The sequence below is a fragment of the Podarcis filfolensis genome (assembly GCF_964270895.1).
Source record: "Podarcis filfolensis genome assembly, contig: HAP1_SCAFFOLD_100, whole genome shotgun sequence".
Classification (NCBI taxonomy): Eukaryota; Metazoa; Chordata; class Lepidosauria; order Squamata; family Lacertidae; genus Podarcis; species Podarcis filfolensis.
In genome coordinates this window covers 99,288-114,569 of record NW_028149471.1, presented here as the reverse complement: position 1 = coordinate 114,569, position 15,282 = coordinate 99,288, and the positions used below count along the sequence as shown (strand labels likewise).

At 39.6% G+C, this 15,282-nt stretch overlaps 1 protein-coding gene across 2 annotated transcripts in view; it reads left to right on the top strand.

Moving 5' to 3' along the window:
• The first annotated feature begins 1,175 nt into the window (after window positions 1–1,175).
• Window positions 1,176–15,282, top strand: part of AMBP (alpha-1-microglobulin/bikunin precursor) — a 19,760-nt gene continuing 5,653 nt past the window's right edge. The window contains exons 1-7 of one of the 2 annotated variants that reach the window (XM_083631714.1): window positions 1,176–1,371; window positions 5,656–5,798; window positions 6,895–6,971; window positions 8,219–8,332; window positions 10,142–10,243; window positions 13,784–13,821; window positions 13,915–13,996. In XM_083631714.1, the coding sequence (XP_083487840.1) occupies window positions 1,279–1,371; window positions 5,656–5,798; window positions 6,895–6,971; window positions 8,219–8,332; window positions 10,142–10,243; window positions 13,784–13,821; window positions 13,915–13,996 (649 nt within the window). In that variant the 5' untranslated portion in view covers window positions 1,176–1,278. The remainder of the gene's footprint in view (window positions 1,372–5,655; window positions 5,799–6,894; window positions 6,972–8,218; window positions 8,333–10,141; window positions 10,244–13,783; window positions 13,822–13,914; window positions 13,997–15,282) is intronic. The other variant, XM_083631715.1, reaches the window with a different exon arrangement.

Below are 15,282 nucleotides of genomic sequence, written 5' to 3'. Positions count from 1 at the left end.
TTTGGGGACTACAATTCCCATCATCACTGGGCCTGCTAGCAAGAGTTAAGGACTACAATTCCCATCATCCCTGGTCCCGCTAGCAAGGCATGATGGGAGTTTTGGGACTACAATTCCCATCATCCCTGGGCCTGCTAGCTAGACATGATGGGAATTGTAGTCCCAAGACTGGGCCCTCCAGACTACAATTCCCATCACCCCTGACCACTGGGCCTGCTAGCTAAGGATGATGGGAGTTTGGGGACTACAATTCCCATCATTACTGGGACTACAATTCCCATGATCCCTGGGACTACAATTCCCATCATCCCTGGGCCCGCTAGCAAGGCATGATGGGAGTTTTAGGACTACAATTCCCATCATTACTGGGACTACAATTCCCATGATCCCTGGGACTACAATTCCCATCATCACTGGTCCCGCTAGCAAGGCATGATGGGAGTTTTGGGACTACAAGTCCCATCATCCCTGGGCCTGTTAGCTAGACATGATGGGAATTGTAGTCCCAAGACCGGGCCCTCCAGACTACAATTCCCATCACCCCTGACCACTGGGCCTGCTAGCTAAGGATGATGGGAGTTGTAGTCCCAAAAGAGCGGGAGGGCCCAGTTTTGGGACTACAATTCCCATCATTCACTGGGACTACAATTCCCATCATCCCTGGGCCTGTTAGCTAGACATGATGGGAATTGTAGTCCCAAGACTGGGCCCTCCAGCTCTTTTGGGACTACAACTCCCATCATCCCTGACTACTGGGCCTGCTAGCAAGGCATGATGGGAGTTTGGGGACTACAATTCCCATCATCCCTGGTCCCGCTAGCAAGGCATGATGGGATTTGTAGTCCCGAAACAATTCCCATCATTACTGGGACTACCATTCCCATCATCCCTGACCACTGGTCCAGCTAATTAGACTAATAACACTAATATTATTATTATTATTAATATTAATAATAATAATAATAATACTATTAATACTAACGGTTTCTGGCAAATAATAATAATAATAATAATAATAATAATAATAATAATCCAGAAACCCAAACCTTTTCCCTTTCCTTAATTCCCCCGGCTATCTGTTAATTATCTGTCAATCATCTGTTAATCATCTGTTAATTATCTGTTAATTATCTGTTAATTAATGACCCCGACCGATAACGAGGTTTACTAATTAACCGAGGGCCGAGCCAGGGCCAAAGTCCTTTCTTCTCGGACTCCAGAAATCCCTGTTTTTCCACCCAAATCGGACGTCTCTTTTTTCTCTCTTTCTGGGGAGAAATGGAGAAATTGGTGATTTTCGCTTTTTCCGCCCTGGTCCTGGGTTCGAATCTCGGACGGATCGGAGGAGAGGAAGCTGTGGAAGTGGAGAGGGTGAGGGTCGTTGGGCTGGGGAATTAATAATAATAATAATAATAATAATAATAATAATAATAATAATAATAGGAAGGGCTGGCTAATTATAATATTATTATTATTATTATTATTAATAATAATAATAATAATCATAGATCGAAAGAATCTATGAAAGCCTGAGACTTGATGGGCAGAAGAAAGGAAGGGCTGGCTAATAATAATATTAATAATATTAATAATATTAATAATAATAATAATAATAATAATAATAATGTTAATAATCATAAATCGAAAGAATCTATGAAAGCCTGAGACTTGATGGGCAGAAGAAAGGAAGGGCTGGCTAATAATAATATTAATAATGTTAATAATAATAATAATAATAATAATAATAATATTAATAATATTAATAATAATAATCATAGATCAGAAGAATCTTGATCTGCGGAACTGCCCGAGACTTGATGGGCAGGAGGTGGAGGGGAGAGGGAAGAAAGGAAGGGCTGGCTAATAATATTATTAATAATAATAATAATAATAATAATAATAATAATAATAATATTAATAATAATAATAATAATAATAATAATAATATTAATAATAATAATAATATTAATAATAATAATAATAATAATAATGTTAATAATCATAGATCGAAAGAATCTATGAAAGCCTGAGACTTGATGGGCAGAAGAAAGGAAGGGCTGGCTAATAATAATATTAATAATGTTAATAATAATATTAATAATGTTAATAATAATATTAATAATAATAATAATGTTAATAATCATAGATCGAAAGAATCTATGAAAGCCTGAGACTTGATGGGCAGAAGAAAGGCTAATAATAATATTAATAATATTAATAATAATATTAATAATATCAATAATATTAATAATATTAATAATGTTAATAATCCAAGATTCTTCTGATCTATGATTATTAACATTGTTAATATGTTTATTAATATATAATAGATCAGAAGAATCTTGATGTGCGGAACTGCCCGAGACTTGGAGGGCAGGAGGTGGAGGGGAGAGGGAAGAAAGGAAGGGCTGGGTAATAATAATAATAATAATAATAATAATAATATTAATAATAATAATAATATTAATAATAATAATAATATTAATAATAATAATAATATTAATAATAATAATAATAATAATGTTAATAATCATAGATCGAAAGAATCTATGAAAGCCTGAGACTTGATGGGCAGAAGAAAGGAAGGGCTGGCTAATAATAATATTAATAATATTAATAATATCAATAATATTACTAATATTAATAATGTTAATAATCCAAGATTCTTCTGATCTATGAATATATAATAGATCAGAAGAATCTTGATCTGCGGAACTGCCCGAGACTTGATGGGCAGGAGGTGGAGGGGAGAGGGAAGAAAGGAAGGGCTGGCTAATAATAATATTAATAATATTAATAATAATGTTAATAATAATAATAATAATAATAATCATAGATCGGAAGAATCTTGATCTGCGGAACTGCCCGAGACTTGATGGGCAGGAGGTGGAGGGGAGAGGGAAGAAAGGAAGGGCTGGCTAATATTAATATTAATAATATTAATAATAATATTATTAATAATAATAATGTTAATAATCATAGATCGGAAGAATCTTGATCTGCGGAACTGCCCGAGACTTGATGGGCAGGAGGTGGAGGGAAGGTGGTGGAAGGGCTGGCTAATAATAGCAATAATAATGATTAATAATACTGTTAATAACACTATTATTATTAATAATAATATTAATAATTATGCCTTGCTAGAAGAATCTTGATCTGCGGAATAATATTAATAATAATGCCTTGCTAGAAGACTCTTGATCTGCGGAACTGCCCGAGACTTGAAGGGCAGGAGGTGGAGGGAAGGGGCGGAAGGAAGGGCCAATAATAGCAATAATAATGATTAATAATACTATTAATAATACTATTAATGTTAATCATAATGCCTTGCACTATTATTATTAATAATATTAATAGTAACTCCTTGCTAGAAGAATCTTGATCTCCGGAACTGCCCGAGACTTGGAGGGCAGGAGGTGGAGGGAAGGGGCAGAAGGGCTGGCTAATAATAGCAATAATAATGATTAATAATACTATTAATAATACTATTAATAATACTATTAATCTTAATAATAATGCGTTGCTAGAAGAATCTTGATCTGCGGAACTGCCCGAGACTTGATGTTCAGGAGGTGGAGGGAAGGGGCGGAAGGAAGGAAGGGCTGGCTATTATTATTATTATTATTATTATTATTATTATTATTATTATTAAATAACAATAACTAACAATAATAATTAACCATAATGATAATAATACATCAGAAGGCTCTCTCTTTCTCCCAGAAGGAAAGGAAAGGAAATGTACTTAAGTTTCAAGTATGCAAAGTGCACTTTTGGAGGTTTATGTTATTATTATTATTATTATTAATAATAATAATAATAATAATAATAATAATATCATTATTATTATCTTGATTTGTATCAATCTCTAGCCCTAGAACGGATTGAGGCTTGTGGAACTGCCCGAGACTTGGAGGGCAGAAGGTGGGAAGGGAGGGGGAAGAAAGGAAGGGCTAATAATAGTAATAATAATGATTAATAATACTATTATTAATACTATTAATAATAATATTAATGTTAATAATAATGAGTGAATAATAAGAATGGATTGAGGGTTGTGGAACTGCCCGAGACTTGGAGGGCAGGAGGTTGGAAGGGAGGGGGAAGAAAGGAAGGGCTGGCTAATAGTAATAATAATGATTAATAATGATATTAATAGTATTAATAATAATAATAGATCGGAAGAATCTTGATCTGTGGAACTGCCCGCCACTTGATGGGCAGGGGCTGGGGGAACTGCCTGAGACTTGAAGGGGTGGATGGGAGGGGGGCAGAAGGGCTGGATAATAATAATATTCATGATATTAAGAATTAATAATAATAATAATAATAATAATAATAATAATAATGATGATAATGATAGATCAGGAGAATCTTGATCTGCGGAACTGCCCGGCACTTGGAGGGCAGGGGGTGGAGGGGAGAGGAAAGAAAGGAAGGGCTGGCTAATAATAATAATAATAATAATAATAATAATAATAATTAATAATACTATTAATAATAATAATATAAGCTTGATTTGTATCAGCCTCTAGCCCTAGCAGAGGGTGAGGTTTGTGGGGCTGCGGAACGGCCCGAGACTTGAAGGGTGCATATAATTATAATAGGATTATATCATTAGAATGATATTAATAATATTAATAATAATATTAACATTAATAATAATACTAATAGATCAGAAGAATCTGGATTGCCTGTTTTGGGAGTCTTTCCACGTTTAATAGGTTCTTGTATTTGATGAAATGAAATGTGCTGGAAACATAAAGAGGCAACGTGCCTTGGGGAGGTTTATAATAATAATAATAATAATAATAATAATAATAATAATAATCTCAATTTGTATCAGTCTCTAGCCCTAATAGGGAAAAGAAAGAGGAAGGGGGGCAAATCCAAGGACTGGCTGATCGTTTAATTTCATTTAACTTCATTAAATTAAATTATATATTTTATTTTATTATTTTATTTTATTTTATTTTATTATTATTTTATTTTATGTTATTTTTATTTTATTTTATTTTATGTTATTATTATTTTATTTTATTTTATTGTATTGTATTTTATTATTTTATTTTTATTTTATTTTATTTCATTTTATTTCATTTTATTTTATTTCATTTTATTTTATTTTATTTCATTTCATTTTATTTCATTTTATTGTATTGTATTGTATTGTATTGTATTATTATTTTATTTTATTTTATTTTTATTTCATTTTATTGTATTGTATTTTATTATTATTTTATTTTATTTTATTTTATTTTTATTTTATTTCATTTCATTTTATTGTATTGTATTTTATTGTATTTTATTATTATTTTATTATCATTTCATTTCATTTCATTTCATTTCATTTCATTTTTATTTTATTTTATTGTATTGTATTTTATTGTATTTCATTATTATTTTATTTTATTTTATTTTATTTTATTTTTATTTTATTTTATTTCATTTCATTTCATTTCTATTTTATTTTATTTTATTTTATTTTATTTTATTATTTTTTTATTTTTATTTTTATTTTTATTTTTATTTTTATTTTTATTTTTATTTTTATTTTTATTTTTATTTTCATTTTCATTTTCATTTTATTTTCTTCCTGTGGCTCCATCAGGATTTCTCCATCCGGAATAATCTTATTTTGCCCCTCATTTTCAGCTCTACGGCAAATGGTACGAGGTGGCCCTGGGTTCGACCTGCCGCTGGGTCCAGGCCAATCGCGGCCGCTTCACCGCCGGGACTCTGCTTCTCGCTCCGGGGACGGCGCCGGGGGAACTCACCGCCACCAGCACCCGGCTCAGGTGGGACATTGAAAGATAGAAATATTGAAATTTAAATATTTCAATATTAAAATTTCAATGTTTAAATTTAAATATTTCAATGTTTAAATTTAAATATTTAAATGTTAAAATTTAAATATTAAAAGGTTAAAATTTAAATCTTTAATTTTTGATATCAAAAACGTTAAATGTTAAAATTTAAATCTTTAAATATCACAATTTAAATATTGAAATATCAATATTTAAATTTTATTTTATTTTATTTAAATATTAATATTAATATTGAGATTTTAATATCTAAATGTTAAATATTAAAATTTCAATCTTTAAATATCACAATTCAAAGATTTAAATGTTAAATATTAATATTTAAATATTTAACTATCACAATTTAAAGATTTAAATGTTAAATATGAAAATTCAATCTTTAAATATCACAATTTAAAGATTTAAATGTTAAATATTAAAATTTCAATATTTAAATACCACAATTTCAATATTTAAATATTAATATTTAAATTTTATTTTATTTAAATTTAAATGTTAATATTTAAATTTTAATATTTACATATTTAAACTTTAATAATAATATTAAATATTCATATACGTAATTTTAAATATAATTTGAAATTTCTAAATATTAGTATTTAAATTTTATTTTTTTATTGTATTTTATTTAAATTTCAATATTATTATTTACATTTTAATATTTTATTATTTAAATTTTAATAGCAATAATAAATTTTAATATATTTAATTTTAAATTCTGTATTTATTTGAATAAATGGAATAATGTATCCATATTAAAATTCAAATGTTTGAATATTCAAATTTAAATGGTTGACTGTTCAAAATTTAAATATTTTCATATTCAAATTTAAATGCATAAATATTAAAATTTTAATATTCAAAATTTAAAAATTTAAATATTTAAAATGTCAATATTTAAATATTCAAAATTTAAATATTTTAACATTCAAAATTTAAATATTTGACTGTTCGAAATTTAAATATTTTAATATTCCAAATTTAAATGTTTGAATATTGAAGTTTAAAATTCAAACGAATCATTTTAATCTTTAAAAAATACTCAAATGATTCATATGATTTTTCACAGGCAAGGGGTGTGCCGGGAATACACCCAGGACTACCAGAAAGGCGCCGAAGAAGGAAGGTTCAAATTCCAAAACGCAAGTAGGTGCCTTTCTAGGCGGAAAATCTCCTTTTTTTCTCTCTCTCTCTCCTTCCTCTCTAATCGCCCCACAAATTCTTCCTCCGTGAAAAAAGCCTTTGAACCCTCCATTAAATCCAATGTCTATATATCTCATTTTTCTCTCTCCCTCCTCTCTATAATCATTTGTTATTATTATTACTATTATTATTTTTATTATTAGCAGCTTCATCATCATCATCATCATCATCATCATATTATTATTATTATGATTTTTATGCTTATTATGATTATTATCCTGTATTCATCCCACACATTCTTCCTCCATAAATAAAGCCTTTGCTCCTCTATAATATATTATTATTATTATTATTATTATTATTATCCACATGAATAAAGCCTTTGCTCCTCTATAATATATTATTATTATTATTATTATTATTATTATTATTATTTATTATCCACATGAATAAAGCCTTTGCTCCTCTATAATATATTATTATTATTATTATTATTATCCACAGAAATAAAGCCTTTGCTCCTCTATAATATATTATTATTATTATTATTATCCACATGAATAAAGCCTTTGCTCCTCTATAATATATTATTATTATTATTATTATCCACATGAATAAAGCCTTTGCTCCTCTATAATATATTATTATTATTATTATTATTATTATTATTATTATTATTATTATCCACATGAATAAAACCTTTGCTCCTCTATAATATATTATTACTATTATTATTATTATTATTATTATTATTATTATCCTGTATTCATCCCACAAATTCTTCCTCCATGAATAAAGCCTTTGCTCCTCTATAATATATTATTATTATTATTATTATTATTATTATTATTATTATCCTGTATTCATCCCACAAATTCTTCCTCCATGAATAAAGCCTTTGCTCCTCTATAATAATATATTATTACTATTATTATTATTATTATTATTATTATTATTATTATCCTGTATTCATCCCACAAATTCTTCCTCCATGAATAAAGCCTTTGCTCCTCTATAATAATATATTATTACTATTATTATTATAATTATTATTATTATTATTATTATCCTGTATTCATCCCACAAATTCTTCTTCCATGAATAAAGCCTTTGCACCTCTATATATTATTATTATTATTATTATTATTATTATTATTATCCTGTATTCATCCCACAAATTCTTCCTCCATGAATAAAGCCTTTGCTCCTCTATAATATATTATTATTATTATTATTATTATTATTATTAGGGTGGAAGGCGCACGGCGAGACTTACGTGGCGCGCGCCGACCCCGACGAATTCGCCATCTTGGTCACGGAGAAGAACAGCAGCCACGGGCTCAGCACCAGCGCCAGGCTCTATGGTGCGTCCGAATCCGGGGGAACTCCCCGCCACTTGGAAATCTAGCTCCTCTTTATTTCGAGCGGGGAACTCCCAGCAACCCCTGGAGGACCTGGAGAGGTCCCTTCCCTCTCTATGGTCCCCTAATAACTGCCTGGAGGACCTGGAGGAGTCCCTTCCCTCTCTATGGCCCCTTAAAAACTACCTGGAGGACCTAGAGAGGCCCCTTCCCTCTCTATGGTCCAGAATTAACCACCTGGAGGGGTCCCTTCCCTCTCTATGATTCCCTAATACCCGCCTGGAGGACCTGGAGGGCTCCCTTCCCTCTCTATGGTCCCCTAATACCCGCCTGGAGGACCTGGAGGGCTCCCTTCCCTCTCTATGGTCCCCTAATACCCGCCTGGAGGACCTAGAGAGGCCCCTTCCCTCTCTATGGTCCCCTAAAAACCACCTGGAGGACCTAGAGAGGCCCCTTCCCTCTCTATGATCCCCTCATAACCGCCTGGGGGACCTAGAGAGGCCCCTTCCCTCTCTATGATCCATTGCAAGGGGGTCAGGCTGGATGACCTGGAGGGGTCCCTTCGCTCTCTATGATCCCCTGATAACCGCCAGGAGGACCTAGAGAGGCCCCTTCCCTCTCTATGGTCCCCTAATAACTGCCTGGAGGACCTAGAGAGGCACCTTCCCTCTCTATGGCCCCCTAAAAAACTACCTGGAGGACCTAGAGAGGCCCCATCCCTCTCTATGGTCCCCTAATAACCGCCTGAAGGACCTAGAGAGGTCCCTTCCCTCTCTATAATTCCCTAATACCCGCCTGGAGGACCTAGAGAGGTCCCTTCCCTCTCTATGGTCCCCTATTAGCCACCTGGAGGGGTCCCTTCCCTCTCTATGCCCCCCTAAAAACTGCCTGTAGGACCTAGAGAGGCACCTTCCCTCTCTATGGTTCCTTATTAACCACCTGGAGGGCTCCCTTCCCTCTCTATGATCCCCTCATAACCGCCTGGGGGACCTAGAGAGGCCCCTTCCCTCTCTATGATCCCTTCCATGATCCCCTAATAACCGCCTGGAGGACCTGGAGGGGCCCCTTCCCTCTCTATGATCCCTTCCCTCTCTATGGTCCCCTAATACCCACCTGGGGGACCTAGAGAGGCCCCTTCCCTCTCTATGATCCATTGCAAGGGGGTCAGGCTGGATGACCTGGAGAGGTCCCTTCGCACTCTATAATCCCCTGATAACCGCCAGGAGGAACTAGAGAGGCCCCTTCCTTCTCTATGGTCCCCTCAAAACCCCCTGGAGGACCTAGAGAGGCACCTTCCCTCTCTATGGTCTATTAACCACCTGGAGGGGTCCCTTCCCTCTCTATGGCCCCCTAAAAACTACTTGGAGGACCTAGAGAGGCACCTTCCGTCTCTATGGTCCCCTATTAACCACCTGGAGGACCTGGAGGGGCCCCTTCCCTCTCTATGATCCCTTCCCTCTCTATGATCCCCTCATAACCGCCTGGAGGACCTGGAGGGGCCCCTTCCCTCTCTATGATCCCTTCCCTCTCTATGATCCCCTAATAACCGCCTGGAGGACCTGGAGGGGTCCCTTCCCTCTCTATGATCCCTTCCCTCTCTATGATTTCCCCATAACCGCCTGGAGGACCTAGAGAGGTCCCTTCCTTCTCTATGATTCCCTAATAACCGCCTGGAGGACCTAGAGAGGCCCTTTCCCTCTCTATGGTCCCCTAACAACCGCCTGGAGGACCTGGAGGGGCCCCTTCCCTCTCTATGATCCCTTCCCTCTCTATGATCCCTTCCCTCTCTATGACCCGTCTCTCTCCTCGCAGGACGGATCCCGGTGCTGAGGGAGGACCTGGTGGAGGACTTCCGGCGGCGGGCCCTCGCACTGGGGATCCCAGAGGAGGCCATCTTTGTCCTGAGCAACCCAGGTGAGTTGCGGGGCGGGGAGGGGGCGGGTTCGAATTTCACGGATTCGCACGCTTCTCGCACCAATGTCGCACGTTTGCACGCTTCTGACACCAGTGTTGCACGTTTGCACGCTTCTGACACCAGTGTCGCACGTTCCCACATTTCAGACACCAATGTTGCACATTCTCACACTTCTGACACGACTGTTGCACGTTTTTGACACCAGTGTTGCACATTCGCATGTTTCTGACACCGGTGTCGCGCATTCGCATGTTTTTGACACCAATGTCGCACGTTCAAACCTTTCAGACACCAGTGTTGCACATTCTCACACTTCTGACACTACTGTTGCACGTTTTTGACACCAGTGTTGCACGTTCGCACGTTTCTGACACCAGTGTTGCACATTCACATGTTTTTGACACCGATGTCGCACGTTCCCACATTTCAGACACCAATGTTGCACATTCTCACACTTCTGACACTACCGTTGCACGTTTTTGACACCAGTGTTGCACGTTCGCATGTTTCTGACACCAGTGTTGCACATTTGCATGTTTTTGACACCAATCTCGCACGTTCCCTCGTTTCTGACACCGAGGTTGCACACTTCAGACACCGAGGTTGCACGTTCGAACATTTCTGACACCAATGTTGCACACTTCTGACTTCAATGTCGCACACTTCTGACACTGATGTCACACACTTCTGACACCGGTGTTGCGCACTTCTGACACCAGTGTCGCGCACTTCTGTTACACGTTCCCAAGTTTCTGACACCAATGTTGCACATTCAAAGATTTCTGACACCAGTGTTGCACATTCGCACCTTATTGACACCGATGTCGAAAATTCACATGTTTCTGAAACCAGTGTTGCACATTCCCACGTTTCAGACACCAATGTTTCACATCCGCACGTTTTTTACACCAATGTCGCATGTTCCCACATTTTGGACACCAATGTTGTACACTTCTGACACCAATGTGGCGCACTTCTGACACCAATGTTGCACATTCTCACTCTTAGGACCCCAGTGTTGCACTACCCACATTTCTGACACCAATGTTGCACATTTGCACGTTATTGACACCGATGTCGCACATTCGCATGTTTCTGACACCAATGTCGCACGTCCCCACCTTTCAGACACCAATGTTGCACATTCTCACACTTCGGACACTACTGTTGCACGTTTCTGACACCAGTGTTGCACATTCGCACGTTTCTGACACCAGTGTTGCACATTCACATGTTTTTGACACCAATGTCGCACGTTCCCACCTTTCAGACACCAATGTTGCACATTCACATGTTTCTGACACCAGTGTTGCACATTCGAACATTTCTGACACCAGTGTTGCACATTTGCATGTTTTTGACACCAATGTCGCACGTTCCCACCTTTCAGACACCAATGTTGCACACTTCTGACACCGATGTGGCGCACTTCTGAGACAGATGTCGCAATGTCGTGCTCTTCTGACACCGATGTTGCACGTTCGAACATTTCTGACACCAATGTTGCACATTCTCACTCTTAGGACCCCAGTGTTGCACTAGCCACATTTCTGACACCAATGTCGCACACTTCTGACACCGGTGTTGCGCACTTCTGACACTGATGTCACACACTTCTGACACCGGTGTTGCGCACTTCTGACACCGGTGTCACGCACTTCTGTTGCACGTTCCCAAGTTTCTGACACCAGTCCTGCACATTCGCACGTTATTGACACCGATGTCGCACATTTGCATGTTTCTGACACCAGTGTTGCACATTCGCATGTTTCTGACACCAATGTTGCACGTTCACACGTTTCTGACACCAATGTTGCACATTTGCATGTTTTTGACACCAATGTCGCACGTTCCCACCTTTCAGACACCAATGTTGCACACTTCTGACACCGATGTGGCGCACTTCTGAGACAGATGTCGCAATGTCGTGCTCTTCTGACACCGATGTTGCACGTTCGAACATTTCTGACACCAATGTTGCACATTCTCACTCTTAGGACCCCAGTGTTGCACTAGCCACATTTCTGACACCAATGTCGCACACTTCTGACACCGGTGTTGCGCACTTCTGACACTGATGTCACACACTTCTGACACCGGTGTTGCGCACTTCTGACACCGGTGTCACGCACTTCTGTTGCACATTCAAAGATTTCTGACACCAGTCCTGCACATTCGCACGTTATTGACACCGATGTCGCACATTTGCATGTTTCTGACACCAGTGTTGCACATTCGCATGTTTCTGACACCAATGTTGCACGTTCACACGTTTCTGACACCAATGTTGCACATTTGCATGTTTTTGACACCAATCTCGCACGTTCCCTCGTTTCTGACACCAAGGTTGCACACTTCTGACACCGATGTGGCGCACTTCTGAGACGGATGTTGCAATGTCGTGCTCTTCTGACACCGATGTTGCACGTTCGAACATTTCTGACACCAATGTTGCACATTCTCACTCTTAGGACCCCAGTGTTGCACTACCCACATTTCTGACACCAATGTTGCACATTCCCACGCTTCCGACACCAATGTCGCACACTTCTGACTTCAATGTCGCACACTTCTGACACCGGTGTCGCGCACTTCTGTTACACGTTCCCAAGTTTCTGACACCAATGTTGCACATTCAAAGATTTCTGACACCAGTCTTGCACATTCGCACGTTATTGACACCGATGTCGCACATTCGCATGCTTCTGACACCAGTGTTGCACATTCGCATGTTTCTGACACCAATGTTGCACTTTCTCACACTTCTGACACCAATGTAGCACATTCTCATGTTTCTGACACCCATGTTGCACATTCCCATGTTTCTGAAACCAGTGTTGCACATTCCCACGTTTCAGACACCAATGTTTCACATCCGCACGTTTTTGACACCAATATCGCATGTTCCCACATTTTGGACACCAATGTTGCACACTTCTGACACCGGTGTCGCGCACTTCTGTTGCACGTTCCCAAGTTTCTGACACCAATGTTGCACATTCAAAGATTTATGACACCAGTCTTGCACATTCGCACGTTATTGACACCGATGTCGCACATTCGCATGTTTCTGACACCAGTGTTGCACATTCACATGTTTCTGACACCAATGTTGCACTTTCTCACACTTCTGACACCAGTGTTGCACATTCGCATGTTTCTGACACCAGTGTTGCACATTTGCATGTTTTTGACACCAATGTCGCACGTCCCCACCTTTCAGACACCAATGTTGCACATTCAAAGATTTCTGACACCAGTCTTGCACATTCGCACATTATTGACACCGATGTCGCACATTTGCATGCTTCTGACACCAGTGTTGCACATTTGCATGTTTCTGACACCAATGTTGCACTTTCTCACACTTGTGACACCAATGTTGCACATTCGCATGCTTTTGACACCCATGTCGCACGTTCCCACATTTCAGACACCAACGTTGCACATTTTCACACTTCTCGCGCCAGTGTTGCACGTCCCCACGTTTCTGACACCACCCCGAGACCCGGGTTCAAATCCCTCCTCTCTTCCCACAGGGGAGTGCGTCCCGCCCAAGGCCGAAGATGCGCCCCAGGTAAGTGACCCCCTAATCACCATCGTCCCCCCACTTCTGACACCCATGTTGCACGTTCCCACGTTACGATCTCGCACCCGCGCTCTTTTCCAGGAGAGGGTGCGCAGGACCCCCTTGTTTGAGGAAGAAGGCTCGGCCGACGGACTCGCACCCGCGTTCCCGGACGTCAAGGAAGGTGGGTGCTACTTCTCACGAGGCAGGGAGTTCCCCAGGTGCCGCATGCTACCTCTCTAGGAACTTCTCCCCAACTTCCTCTTCCTCTGGCTCCCACTTCCTCTCCCCCCCCCGGAGCCTCTCTAGGAACCTCTCCCCAACTCTCTTCCCCGGCGCTTTCTGATTGGTTCCTCCGGCCAGGGGTGGGGATCCACTTCCTCTTCCTCCAGCTCCCACTTCCTCTTCCTCTCGTAGCCTCTCTAGGAACGTCTCGCTAACTTCCTCTTCCTCCAGCTCTCATTTCCTCCCAGAGCCTCTCTAGGAACGTCTCCTTAACTTCCTCTTCTTCCGCCTCCCACTTCCTCTTCCTACAGCTCCCACTTCCTCTTCCTCTGTAGCCTCTCTAGGAACGTCTCCTTAACTTCCTCTTATTCCACCTCCCACTTCCTCTTCCTACAGCTCCCACTTCCTCTTCCTCTCGTAGCCTCTCTAGGAACATCTCCCCAACTTCCTCTTCCTCCGGCTCTCATTTCCTCCCAGAGCCTCTCTAGGAACATCTCCCCAATTTCCTCTTCCTCCGGCTCCCACTTCCTCTCTAGGAATGTCTCCCCAACTTCCTCTTCCTCCGGCTCCCACTTCCTCTGTAGCCTCTCTAGGAACGTCTCCTTAACTTCCTCTTCTTCCGCCTCCCACTTCCTCTTCCTCCAGCTCCCACTTCCTCTTCCTCTCGTAGCCTCTCTAGGAACATCTCCCCAACTTCCTCTTCCTCCGGCTCTCATTTCCTCCCAGATCCTCTCTAGGAACCTCTCCCCAGCTTCCTCTTCCTCCAGAGCCTCTCTAGGAATGTCTCCTTGACTTCCTCTTCTTCCGCCTCCCACTTCCTCTTCCTACAGCTCCCACTTCCTCTTCCTCTCGTAGCCTCTCTAGGAACATCTCCCCAACTTCCTCTTCCTCCGGCTCCCACTTCCTCTGTAGCCTCTCTAGGAACGTCTCCTTAACTTCCTCTTATTCCGCCTCCCACTTCCTCTTCCTACAGCTCCCACTTCCTCTTCCTCCTGTAGTCTCTCTAGGAACACCTCACCAACTTCCTCTTCCTCCCACTCCCTCACATTTCGCACGCTAACTTTCATGAGGCAGGGAGTTCCCCAGACTCTTCCTGCTGCTTTTCACCATACAGGAAGTTGCCCGGATTTCGCACGCTAATTCCGCCTCCCACTTCCTCTTCCCCCAGCTCCCACTTCCTCCAGCTCCCACTTCCTCTTCCTCCGGCTCCCACTTCCTCTTCCCCCAGCTCCCACTTCCTCCAGC